The sequence below is a fragment of the Nycticebus coucang genome, chromosome 15 (genome assembly GCF_027406575.1).
Source record: "Nycticebus coucang isolate mNycCou1 chromosome 15, mNycCou1.pri, whole genome shotgun sequence".
NCBI classification, from domain to species: Eukaryota; Metazoa; Chordata; class Mammalia; order Primates; family Lorisidae; genus Nycticebus; species Nycticebus coucang.
This window is the reverse complement of record NC_069794.1, coordinates 806,740-820,071: the sequence shown is the minus strand read 5'-3', so window position 1 is coordinate 820,071 and position 13,332 is coordinate 806,740. Positions and strand designations below refer to the sequence as shown.

At 47.2% G+C, this 13,332-nt stretch overlaps 1 protein-coding gene across 2 annotated transcripts in view; it reads left to right on the top strand.

Moving 5' to 3' along the window:
* The window catches only part of CUL4A (cullin 4A), a 55,042-nt gene that overhangs the window by 33,001 nt on the left and 8,709 nt on the right, over positions 1 to 13,332 (top strand). For both annotated transcript variants that reach the window (XM_053564001.1, XM_053564000.1), the window contains 8 exons: positions 103 to 295; positions 2,236 to 2,340; positions 2,579 to 2,689; positions 2,868 to 2,953; positions 3,564 to 3,671; positions 8,224 to 8,337; positions 10,963 to 11,068; positions 11,230 to 11,402. In XM_053564001.1, coding sequence (XP_053419976.1) covers positions 103 to 295; positions 2,236 to 2,340; positions 2,579 to 2,689; positions 2,868 to 2,953; positions 3,564 to 3,671; positions 8,224 to 8,337; positions 10,963 to 11,068; positions 11,230 to 11,402 — 996 coding nt within the window. The remainder of the gene's footprint in view (positions 1 to 102; positions 296 to 2,235; positions 2,341 to 2,578; positions 2,690 to 2,867; positions 2,954 to 3,563; positions 3,672 to 8,223; positions 8,338 to 10,962; positions 11,069 to 11,229; positions 11,403 to 13,332) is intronic.

Below are 13,332 nucleotides of genomic sequence, written 5' to 3'. Positions count from 1 at the left end.
CAACAGAGAGAGACCCTGCCTCAGAAAAAAAGAAAGAAAGAAAATACTGTTAGATATTTTTATAAACCCAGGCCTGACCTGGTATTTTATTTGCTTTTCTAGACTTTTGGGACGACAATTGTCATCAATCCCGAGAAGGATAAAGACATGGTGCAAGACCTGCTGGACTTCAAAGACAGAGTGGACCATGTGATCGAGGTGTGCTTCCAGAGGAACGAGCGGTTCGTCAACCTGATGAAGGAGTCCTTTGAGACATTCATCAACAAAAGGCCCAACAAGCCTGCGGAGCTCATTGGTGGGTGCGGGACGTCCCTGCAGTGTTCAGGCACTCATGGGGACATGCGGATTGTGCGAAGCTTTATTAGGACACGTTTTAGGAAAACATGCACATTTGGCATGCTCCGACATGTGCGCATGACGTTTCCGTAGGGAAAGTGTGGCAGGAATTTGGTAAGAAAATGAAGCTTGACTTCACAAAGGAAGGAAGGGTAAGGAAGGTCTGTCCCAGTCTGTATCTCCTGACCTGGCAGTTCTCAGCTCTCTTCTGTAAAGATCAGCCTTGATTCTCCGTGATTTCTGCTCAGAAATTGGACTGATGTGGTTTGTTGTGTAAGAATGCCCTGTGTTATGAGGATAACTTTATCAGTCTCTGGATAGTATTTAACATGAGATATCCTTTAATCACCATCTTTGCATCTGTAGTGTATATTGAAATGGGATATAATTAGGTAAGATCTCAAATGATAGCCTATTTAAAATGAAAGGGCACAGTGGTTACAGCGCCAGCCACGTACACCAAGGCTGGTGAGTTCGAACCCAGCCCAGCCCTGCTAAACAAGAATGACAACTGCAACAAAAAAATAGCTGGGCTATTTTTTGAGCAGAGACGCCTGTAGTCTCTGCTACTTGGGAGGCTGAGGCAAGAGAATCACTTAAGCCCAAGAGTTTGAGGTTGCTGTGAGCTGCGACGCCACGTCTCTCTACCGAGGGCGAATTGTGAGACTCTGTCTTAAAAAAAAAAGAATTTGGGCGGCCCCTGTGGCTCAGTTGGTATGGCCCCGGCCCCATATACCGAGTGTGGCGGGTTCAAACCCGGCCCCGGCCAAACTGCAACCAGGCGTTGTGGTGGGCGCCTGTAGTCCCAGCTACTCGGGAGGCTGAGGCAAGAGAATCACTTAAGCCCAGGAGTTGGAGGTTGCTCTGAGCTGTGTGAGGCCACAGCACTCTACCAAGGGCCATAAAGTGAGACTCTGTCTCTATAAAAAAAAAAAAAGAATTTTTCTTAAATCATACTAATTTATACAATTATTTCACGATAAGATCAAAATAGATTTTAGAATTCATAGGCTTTTGCTAGTCAATAGAAGTTTTCTTTAATTTACAGTAGGAAAGGGGCAAAGAGAAATGTCAAACAAGAAGGCAGAGTCGGCTGTCAGTCACTGTTGGAGACTTGACCGAATGTGGCTTTGTCACATAACCCTCTGCTTTCTGTTCTATATCCTGTGTGTTCAGAATACTCCACAATAAAAGTTAAAGCGAAAGAAAAGCTAATAAAAGCAACAACAAAGGAAATTCAAGAGGCAATTTGACTTGGGTTCATACCATTCTATTGGTTGTGTTTTCTCTGATGAATACAGGTGTAAAGCTCGTGGGAGTTTAGACTTCAGGAATTCTTGAGTTCTGTCATGATGAAGGGACTTTAGTCCTCCCACCCAGGCCACCTCAGGGTGAGCTTGTGCAGCCTCAAGAACAGGAATCTTATACACAGGTTCTTGTCCCTGCACTGGCACGTTGGATTTAACTACTCTGAGCCTCGAGAAAAATGCTTTTTCTTTGAGAATATCTCTTCTGAGTTTATTGTAACATCTTAAAAATGAGGCACTCCAGTGTCTGGGGCAACAACGTGTCAGGACCCCAAGCATGTGGTCACAGGAATTAGTTTTGTTCTTACATTTAGAGTTTAAGTGTAAAGATGTAGAGATTAGAAGTTATGTTTAAGTCTGCTTTTAAAATTCAGGCCCTGGCTTTGATAAAGTTTTAGTAGTACACATATTTATGCTGATATGATTCCAGAACACCTATCTTAGAAGGTTGGGTATTGCCATTGTGTCACATCATAATGTCATTTTGGAAAGGTTCGAAGTATTGCTGTGCATTGGTTGCCTGTAGAAACTGAAGGCGTGTCTTTCCTAACCTGGACACACATAACTAATGCTCGTTCACTCCCACACACAGCAAAGCATGTTGATTCGAAGTTGCGGGCAGGCAACAAGGAGGCCACAGACGAGGAGCTGGAGCGGACCCTGGACAAGATCATGATCATCTTCAGGTTCATCCATGGTGAGGAACACTGCAGGGCTTCTGCCATGTCAGGCTGATGCTGCATGAATAGACACGCGTCAAAGCCCAGGGGCCCCCACCAGGCCTGTCTCTTCCTGGGGAAATTGGGCATAAGAATTTGAGCATCAGTAGAGCTGGTTGGCCTTAGAGTGGACACTTGGGAGGGTCTCAGCAGGGGATGTCTAACATTTGCATGTCAGCTGTCTAAGGTCTAATGTTTTCATCTGGTTTTAAATAGGTAAAGATGTCTTTGAAGCATTTTATAAAAAAGATTTAGCAAAACGACTCCTTGTCGGGAAAAGTGCCTCAGTCGATGCTGAGAAGTCCATGCTGTCGAAGCTCAAGCACGGTAAATGAGAGGGGGGGGGGCCAGGGCTGCTCCTGTCCGCCGGGGTCCAGCCCTTGCCTGCCCTCACCTGCATCAGGGGGTCATGGCCCTTACCTGCCCTCACCTGCCTGGGGGTGCTGCTCTTTCCCACCGTGGTCATGGCCCTCGCCTGCCCTCACCTGCCCCTCCTTGTGTGCAGAGTGTGGTGCGGCCTTCACCAGCAAGCTGGAGGGCATGTTCAAGGACATGGAGCTGTCCAAGGACATCATGGTCCACTTCAAGCAGGTGTGTTGTTTCTGCAGGTGAAATGACTTTCTAAACTGTAAGAGTTCCACCCTTAGTACTTCACAAGTAAGTTGAGGCTCGGTGCCCATAGTACAGTGGTTATGGCGCCAGCCACGTGCATTGAGGTTGGCGGGTTCATACCTAGCCCAGGGCAAACAACAATGACAACTGCAGCAAAAAATAGCCAGGCGTTGTGGTGGGTGCCTGTAGTCCCAGCCACTTGAGAGGCTGAGGCAAGAGAATCACTTAAGCCCAAGCAAGGTTACTGTGAGCTGTGATGTCACAGCACTCTACTGAGGGCAACATACTGAGACTCTGTCTCAAAAAAAAAAAAAGAAAAAAAGAAGAAAAGAATCCTGAGAATGTATAACAGAAATCTGGTTCAAGCAGTTCATTAGTATATCATATTGGTGACACACCAGAAGGGAAAAAGTACTTGTGATGATGTTGGGACACATTTGGCTTCAGTGGAATATGTTCTCAGGACAGAAATAAATATTAACCCAGATGGAACTTTATTTTGATGATTATACCATTTACTTTGTTACAGATTAATCACTTTTGATGGCTTTCTAAAATACTATTTAATCTTGGATTTCTTTGTTTTTAGCATATGCAGAATCAAAGTGACCCAGGCCCTATAGACCTCACCGTAAATATTCTCACAATGGGATACTGGCCGACATACACGCCCATGGAGGTGCACTTGACTCCAGAAGTAAGTGTTGTAGAGCATTTTGTTCTGCGTCTGTCGGCACAGGCATGTTACCTTCGAGAACTAGTTGACAGGCTGGGCACATTAGCTCACGCCTGTAATCCTAGCACTCTGGGAGGCCAAAGCAGGTGGATTGCCTGAGCTCAGGAGTTCGATATCAGCCTGAGCCAGAGCGAGACCCCATCTCTAGAAATAGCCAAGCTTTGTGGCAGGCACCTGTAGTCCCACCTACTCAGAGTCTGAGGTTGCTGTGAGCTATGACATCACATCACTCTACCCAGGGCGACAGAGTGAGACTATCTCAAAAAAAAAAAAAAAAAAGGAAGTATCTGACAAAAATTTTTTATGTTTCCCAGTTGGTCAGAAATTAGAGTGTCCTGGTCTCTGGAAGGCAATGTTGGAGAGTAGCCACTTTGTCACTGTCTGCAGCTTCTTCCAATGCGGCTTGTGTGCACTTGGGCGGTCAGGGAGGTGGGCAGTGTGGACGCTTGTTTTGAGAGTTGCTGCTTTCTGCTTATTCTTTCCATTGTAGACAGTGCTAAAGTCTTGGGAACAGCATTATTTAGGGTCTTAGCTGTCAGCCAATGCTGCAGGTGCTGTGGGGGATTTGCAGTGCGAATTAACATCCAGCAGAGGAGCAGCACACAGTAGCTTTCACACCAGGCAGAATGAAGAGGGCTGAGTCCACTATGGGATCTGGGAAGACTTCCTGGAGAAGGCGACACTTTGCCTGATCTTAATTAAGGATGAGTGATTCTTGCCTCCACAGAAAAGGGGTAGGAGACTTGCAGCTGTTGTAGTGGAAAGGTGTGAGGCTTTCCCTCACCCATCATGGGGTTGACACTGACACACCTATAACAATAGACAGATTAGCAAGAGAAAAGTGTGACAGATGTATTCACCCCAAAGTCTTATGGCATAAGCACCTTCAGAAATGAAGACCCAAGGACCCAGGGAAGACTGTCCATTTGTAGGCTTAGATTCTATGGAGAGGGAACAACTGTATGAAATGTGATTGGACCTGAGGAAAACAGGCCAAGGGGACTCCTGCTGGCCCTGTCTGTTCAGGTTCTCCTTGGCTTCTGTGTGACACCCCTCCCTCCTGGGGAGAACCAGGGTCTCAGGACCTGTAGTCAAACAAGGCGAGTCCAAGAGCTTCACTGCCAGCGCCCACATGGGAAGGCAGGGAAGGTTGGAGTCATGTTCCCAGGGTTCACTACTGACTTTGGTGGAGAGCATTCTGGTTTTCTGACCCTCCTCAGTGGAGAAAGAGGGGTGGGTGACCAGGGAGCAGGAGGAGGTCAGAGACTCCCAGCCTCCCTGTGTTCAAGGTGCTATACTTTGAGGCATCGTTTTCTAAGCCCAGCACAGCTAAGGGGGCAGAAAGGGCAGAGAAAGGCCCTCAGGACCTGGATTAGAAACACCAAAGGCCTCTCATTGGACATGAGCTGGTCCTTCCTTCTTGAAGCTGGATTTTCTTGATTTTCTTCCATTCCAACCCCACTGGTCAGTTGCCTGTGTCATTTTCTTCTCTCTTGTCCCACTTCTGTCCTAAATGCTGGTGTCTCCAGAGCTGACCCTCCGTGCTCTGTCTGCCCCACATGTTGGTGCAGCCTGCCAGCTGGTCCGCTTGCACCTGGGATGCACACGGCCCACGCTGCCCTTCTCCCTGGGATGCTCTGTTCTGTGGGGACTGCACCAGTCTCAGGACCAGGCTCTGCCTGCCCACCACAGCCGGGCTGCCAGCTCCACGGGTTCCTGCCACTTGGGACCCAGCCGCCAGTTCTGTCACCCAGTGATGATTGTTGCTAGTGGACCCTCCCTTCCTGTCAGCCCCTCTGCATGCCTCTCACATACACTGTCAGGTTTTTCCCCTGAGGTGAGGGTTTATCCTTCTGTAAGGAGCAGGTGAGCCATGGAGCACATCAGGTGTCAGCTACATGGTGGGTCCTGCCTGAATCAACTTTTACCTGGATGAATGGGACCTTTTCCAGCTGTGTCATCTCTGTGTAGGACTCAGCGTTCCTACACAAGAACCTTTTCTCTATTCCATCTGTTTACTTACTTATTTCTCTCTCATTATCAATACTAACTCATTTTATTAACTTATTTATCTTAACTTACCCAAATTTGGCATTTGGACCTCCTTTAAGCTGCGCCCTCATTCTTCCGACATGCCCACATCTTCTCTTCAGTACTTTGTTTTCTTATAAGTATTTGAAGCTCACCATACTATATATATCTTTTGATTGTGGTAAAATATACCTTAACATGCAATCTACTATTTTAAAGTGTATGGTTCAGTGGTTTGAAGTATGTTTGTTTCTTATGCTTAAAGTCCTTTGCCTTTGTGTTTTGGGATTTTTGTTTATTGGGATGGTTTTATTTGTTTGATTTTGTTTTTGTGATACAAATCTCACTCTGTTGCCCAAGCTAGAGTACAGTGACCTCAGCCTAGCTTACAGCAACCTCAAACTTCTGGGCTTAAGCAATGCCCCTGCATCAGCATCCCCAGTAGCTGGCCTGGCCAGTTTTTCCATTTTTAGTAGAGATGGGGGCTTGCTCTTACTCGGGCTGATCTTATGTTGTAGAAATATATGAGGAAATAACTTAAAACTGAAATGATAACATGCCTGGGATCTGATACTGCTGAAGACGGACAGTGGGTCCATCACATGTGTAGAACATGTTTGGCTTCACAGAAAGGTACATCCAGCTGTGTTTCAAGCATGAGCAGCTGCCATTCAGATGTGAGGTTGACAGGGCACAGGGGAGCCAGAAGGGCCATCAGGAGGCTCTCGCTCCCATCAGTGTCATGTAGCACGTCCAGCAGGGAAGAGCCCCGGGCGGCCCTGCCCTCTGAGCTCTGTCCGGAGTCCACGTGTGCAAAGCACTGGGACTGCGGTCAGCCAGGAGCATCAGAGGAAGCCCTGGGGCAATATGTGGGACAGCAGAGGAATACACACGTACAGAGGTCTGAGGCAGGAGAGAGGTTGGGCAGTAGGGGGAGGCTGGGCAGGGGCCAGTGCCATCAGAGGCTAGAACTTCACTCTTCATCCCGAGATCTTTGTAAGCCACCAAGGACACAGGCAGAGGGTGCGGAAAGGGCACCATGCAAGACACAGAGTCTTCAGGAGCACTGGCTCGTGGGCAGCTTTGATGAGGGACATAGAAGCAGAGCAGGCAGAGGCCAAGAGGCCAGTCCATGATGCCTATAGTGCCAGCTGGGACAGGTGCTGGCAAGGCTGGGGCAGGCAGAGGCCACTAGAGCACACAGGAAGCAGGCGGGGAGCCCAGTGGCTGGAGGAACATCAGGGGGCATGCACTACGCTCAGAGACCACGTGGAACCTGCCTCAGAACTAGGTGCCAGCAGCGGGCAGGGTCAGGACAGCAGGTGCTGGGATCTGGAAAATTAGGTAACAACAGTTTTTGTTTTGTTTTGTTTTGTTTTTTGAGACAGAATTTTACTATGTCGCCCTCGGTAGAGTGCCGTGGCATCACAGCTCACAGCAACCTCAAACTCTTGGGTTTAAGCATTTCTCTTGCCTTAGCCTCCAGGTAGCTGGGACTACAGATGCCTTCCACAACACCCAGCTATTTTCTGTTGCAGTTGTCATTATTGTTTAGCTGTCCTGGGCCGGGTTCGAACCAGGCTCCTATAGTGTATATGGCTGGCACTGTAACCACTGTGCTACAGGCGCTGAGCCAGTAACAATAGTTTTTAAGCATTGTGAAGTCCATGCTTGGTGATTCAGGCCTATAATCCTGGCACTCTGGGGGGCCAAGGCAGGAGGATTCCTGAGCTCAGAAGTTCAAGACCAGCCTGATCAAGAGTGAAACCCTGTCTCTACTGAAAGTAGAAAAACTATCTGGGCATTGTGGTGGGCGCCTGTAGTCCCTGCCACTTGGGGGGCTGAGGCAGAAGGATCATTTGAGTCCAGGAGTTTGAAGTTGCTATGAGCTGTGATGACCCATTGGCACTATACGTAGAGAGACAGAGTGAGACTCTATCTCCCAAAATTAATTAATTAATTAAAATAAAAACAATGGGTGGGAACTTTGGAAGACATGGGAATTGACCTGGAGGGTAACGCTGCTTTACACTCCTGCGCAGCCTGGGTGCAGGTGTTGGCCTCAGCGCTTGTGCAGAGTGTGCCCAGCCTGGGTGAGAAAGCTGGAGCAGTCACGTCTGGAGGCCCCACGGCTGAGGCCCCGGGGCTGAGGCAGGGTGTGGCCTGGCCTACACGTCCTCCTTGCTGGCCTCAGGCTTCCCTACCTGTGCCACGGGCACTGGGGGGCAGGACGTGGGGTGCAGATCACAGAGTGGGCCTGTCTGCATAGAAGACCCCAAATGCCAACATTGTTGTTCTTTGTGATGGGAAACCTAGAAGTTTGCAGGTAGGTGACAGAATCCAGGAAAGTGGCTGTGGAGGCGCAGAGCTGACCAATTAATCCAGCTGTGACAAGTGAGAGAAACTCTGTAGATTGAACAATATGCGGTTGTTAAAGATTAACAGTGTTGAGCATAATTGATCTGTTTCCTGTACTTGACAGATGATTAAACTTCAGGAAGTATTTAAGACATTTTATCTCGGAAAACACAGTGGTCGAAAACTTCAGTGGCAAACTACTTTGGGGCATGCAGTTTTAAAAGCGGAGTTTAAAGAGGTAAGATCCTTGTTTCATTTCTTTTTTTATTTTTTGTAACTGTGTTATCAGAATTGTTTAAATTGTCACTGAATTTTGATAGTAAAGAAAGGAAAAGGGACTTGGCGCTGTAGCACAGTGGTTACAGCGCCAGCCACATATACCGAGGCTGGTGGGTTCAAACCCAGCCCAGGGCAGCTAACACAACAATGACAACTGCAATAAAAAATAGCCAGGCATTGTGGCGGGCACCTATAGTCCCAGCTATTTGGGAGGCTGAGGCAAGAGAATCGCTTAAGCCCAAGAGTTGGAGGTTGCTGTGAGCTGTAACACTACGGTACTCTACCAAGGGTGACTTAGTGAGACTCCATCTCAAAAAATAAATTAAATAGATAAATAAATAAATATTAAAAAAAAAAGGAAGAAGAAGAATGAAGTCTTAAAAAAAAAGAAAAAGAAAGGAAAAGATTGGCTGAGCGTCCGTAATTCAGTGGTTAGGGCACCAGCCATGTGCACCAGGGCTGGTGGGTTTGAACCCAGCCCGTCCCTGTTAAAACAAAAACAAACAAAAAAAATAGCTGGGCTTTGTGGCAGATGCCTGTAGTCCTAGTTACTAGGGAGGCTGAGGCAAGAGAATCACTTGAGCCCAATAGTCTGAGCTGGGATGCCACAGCACTCTGCCAAGGGCAACAAAGTGAGACTCTGTCTTATAAAAAAAAAAAAGAAAGGAAAAGATAGTTTCAGTATAATTCAGCAGTAACTTTTCTAGGTCAATAAAATTAATAACAGTTAAACGGTTAATATTCTGATAAAAAAAAAAAACAATAAGAAAATCAATCAAGAGGCTCAGCGCCTGTAGTTCAGGCGGCAAGGGTGCCAGCCACATACACCAGAGCTGGCAGGTTCAAATCCAGCCCAGGCCTGCCAAACATAAATGACAACTACAACAACAAAAAAAAATAGGCAGGTGTTGTGTTGGTGCCTGTAGTCCCAGCTACTTGGGAGGCTGAGGCAAGAGAATCACTTAAGCCCAAGAGTTGGAGGTTGCTCTGAGCTGTGACACCACAGCACGCTACCCAGGGCGACAGAGTGAGACTCTGTCTCCAAAAAAAAGAATCAATCAATAGAAAAAACCATTTCTCTAATTAAAAAAAGAGTAGAGGCTCGGCACCTGTGGCTCAAGTGGCTAAGGCGCCAGCCACATACACCTGAGCTGGCGGGTTCGAATCCAGCCTGGGCCTGCCAAACAACAATGATGATGGCTGCAACCAAAAAAATAGCTGGGTGTTGTGGCGGGCACCTGTAGTCCCAGCTACCTGGGAGGTGGAGGCAGGAGAATCGCTTGAGCCCAGGAGTTGGAGATTGCTATGAGCTGTGATGCCACAGCATTGTACCTGGGGCAATAGCTTGAGGCTCTGTCTCAAAAAAAAAAAAAGAATAGAGAATGTGAAAAAGCAAATCATAAAAGCAAAACTGAAAAATCAATAAGGAAATGCTTTATGCTTCTCTGCTAAACAAAGTACTGCAAATTAAAATACAATAAGATGCTACTTTTTGACTAAGAAATTCATGAAAGCCAAAAATAAAAAGAGGCAGGGACTCCTGCCATCTACAGAAGGCAGTGTGCTGTGGTGAGCTCTCTGAAGGCAGTTTGGCCTATGTCTTGAAACCCTCAACAGCACAAGCTTTGTTGTTGTAGTTCCAATTCTAGGGATGCATCTTAATGTCCATTTTCACAGACTGGTGAGGAGGGTGTTGATGCAGTGCTTTTATTAAGATAGTCTAAGAGTCAGGAGCGTGCAGTGCAGTGACAAATGAAAGAAGCACATCGCAAAACAGCACTTAGTAGGGGAGGGTCCCTTCACTTTTGCAAATAAAATTTAATTATAAAATTCCCATTTTGTATAGCTATCGTAATGTGCTTCCCCGCACATTATCACGTCAATTAAAACAGACATGGTTTATGTGCATTATTATACAGGTTATATGCATAAAGCCACAGGTGCTCCTCTCTGAGGGCCTAGAAAGGTTAATCTGCATCACCCCTACCCCTACCTGCTGACTTCAGTCAGAACTAGACCTCTGCCGGGTCTGTCAGCCATCACCGATTGCAGCTCTGTAGACATAGGGGCTTTCTCTGTGTGGGGGCTGGACCCGGCAGCAAGGCCTGACTCGGCCTCCTCACTCCTCATCCTGCGCCTGGAGGTCCAAGGCCAGGTTTGGGACTCATCCTGTATGTGTTGGGCCCATACAGAAGGCAGACCAGCTTCCCTCCTGTTCACCGTGGGGCCCCCTTGCTCTCTCCCATTCTCCGGGTGCTCCCACTGCGTTTCAGAGGACCACGGTAGGCTAGAAAATAGAACACAAAGGAGCCATCAGACACAAGTCAAAGCATGAAAGTGCCTTTTTTGTTTGATAGAATTTAGGAAAGAACTGTCTTACTACTCTGAAAAGTATTGAGAAGAATGTTTAAGTGTTTTACCTAATAACATTTTATTCTTTTATGATCTGTAACTTCTTTCTGTTGGTGTCTATTGGTAATTCCTTAATCCCCTCACAAAAAGTGTGAGAGCAAAAGAAGCCTCTTTTAATTTTTCAAAGGTTGTGCAAGCATAGCTTCAAAAGTGGCATGTCTGTCTCTTTCAGGGGAAGAAGGAGTTCCAGGTGTCCCTCTTCCAGACATTGGTGCTTCTCATGTTCAACGAGGGAGATGAGTTTAGCTTCGAGGAAATAAAAATGGCCACCGGCATAGGTAGGAAGCCCAGTAGCATGTAGCTGCTAGTGTCACTATTTGCGTGTGTGTTTGCTGTCAGGGCAGACAAGCAGCCTGCGCTGGGCACACTCATTGGCATCTGCGCTGTTGCTGGTTTTCCTGAGCATTGACCAGCCTCTGCCTGTGTCTGCTTCCCTCAGAGGACAGTGAGCTGCGGAGAACGCTGCAGTCCCTGGCCTGTGGCAAAGCACGTGTGTTGACCAAGAGCCCCAAGGGGAAGGAGGTGGAAGACGCAGACAAATTTATTTTCAATGGGGATTTCAAGCACAAGTTGTTTAGAATAAAGATCAACCAAATTCAGATGAAGGAAACCGTATGTATAAATTTTTTTTTACTTACATGGTGTTCACCAAGCAAGCCATAGTTTTTATAGTAATTTTCATACTGTTAGAAAGCTAAGGTGTATTTCTGAAGTATCTACTTTGGACGTGCACTGTTGATTAGATTTTTCATCAGCATTCATCAACTGCATTCTTGGCAGGGACGAGAGCCAGAAGTCCATGTTGCAGCTATTCCTGTTCTCAGAGATGGAGTGCTCAGTCACACTTTGCACAGCACAGTTCATCCTCCTCTGAGCCTCAGCTTTGGGCAGGGTCTGGGGGAGGAGGAGAGAGTCTGTGGCCTGTCCTCAGCTGTTACAGAGCAGCTGGTATGGATCTGTGGCCCTGTGTGCTCCAGGTCAGATCAGACGCTCAAACGTCACAGTCGCAGCAGGTCCTGGAGAGCAGCCCCCCAGCCCTGACTTGACACTGACATTGAGGCACTGGGCACCTGTGAACACCAGGTCTGGATGGGTGTGGCAATGATTGCTTCACCCACCTCACCATGTTCAATTGTGGCTTAGTTAAAAAATATGTTCATATTCCTCAAAAAGAAACACAAAAGACCAATATAAGTATAAAAGGTGTACATTTGTCTTTTTTTTTTTTGCAGTTTTTGGCCAGGGCCGGGTTTGAACTTGCCACTTCCGGTATATGGGGCCAACACCCTACCCCTTTAAGCCACAGCTGCTGTCCACATTCGTTAATTTTTTTTAAATCAAAATAATATCTTATTTTTATATCAATTCTGGAAATATCAAGTTTGATCCTTTCAGGGTTGGCAAGTATATAGGAAAAGCCTATTTTTAGAATAGTTTTAGATTCACAGCAAAACTGAGAGGACAATCCCCAGGTTGCTCAGACCCTCCCGGCCCAGGCCAGGCTCCCTGTCCTCAGCGTGCCCTGGTGGCAGGTGGTGAGCCTGTGCTGGCACATCACTGTCCCCACCATGCAGGCTCACTCTCGGGGTGGTGGGTTCTGTGGATTTAGACACGGGAGTGGTGACCTGCGTCCACCCTAAAACCCCACACAGTAGCTTCCCTGCCCGAAGAGTGCCGTGTTCCATGGGCTTGTCTCCCACCCCAGCACCTGCACCTCGGTACCCTGGCCACGGTCCTGCCCCTTCCTGGGTGTTGTGCGTTGGAGTAACAAAGCATGTGGCTCAATGGCTCAGTGCTTTTTACCACTGAATAATCTTCCATTGTCTGGACGGACTACAGTGTGTCCCTTCATCTGCTGAAGGACACAGTCATGGCCTCCACATCTTGGTAGCTATCAATACAGCTGTGCTAGACATCCACGGGCAGCTGTTTGTAGACAGAGGTTGGTGCCTCGTTTGAGGTTATAACATAACTCCTTAGTGGGCAGACATAGCTATTGGAGATTTAAATGTGCGTATATTTTATCTAGCATTTTTACTGTTAGGACTTCATGGTAGAGTGATTCAAGAGTGTAAAATCTTAGAGTTACTATTCCAAAGTGGAGCTGTCTGTCGTCTCATTCTCCCAAAGATAACGGCTATTGCCACTCTTGTTTGTGCTAGGTACACACATATGTGGCATATGTACGTGAATGCTTTTTTAAAATAGGATCTGCCAGGTGTGGTGGCTCACGCCTATAATCGTAGCACTCTGGGAGGCTGAGGCAGTGGATCACTTGAGCTGATGAGTTCGAGGCCAACCTGAGCAAGAGTGAAACCCTGTCTCTATTAAAAATTAAAAAACTGAGGCAAGACAATCACGTGAGCCCAAGAGTTTGAGGTTGCTGGGAGCTGTGACGCCATGGCATTCTACCAAGGGGCAACAAAGTAAGACTGTGTCTCAGAAAAAAACTATATGGAACACTAAGCCAGGCACAGTCACACAGGCCTACTCAGGAGGCCAAGGCTAGAGGATCACTGGGGCCCAGGAGTTCAAGACCAGC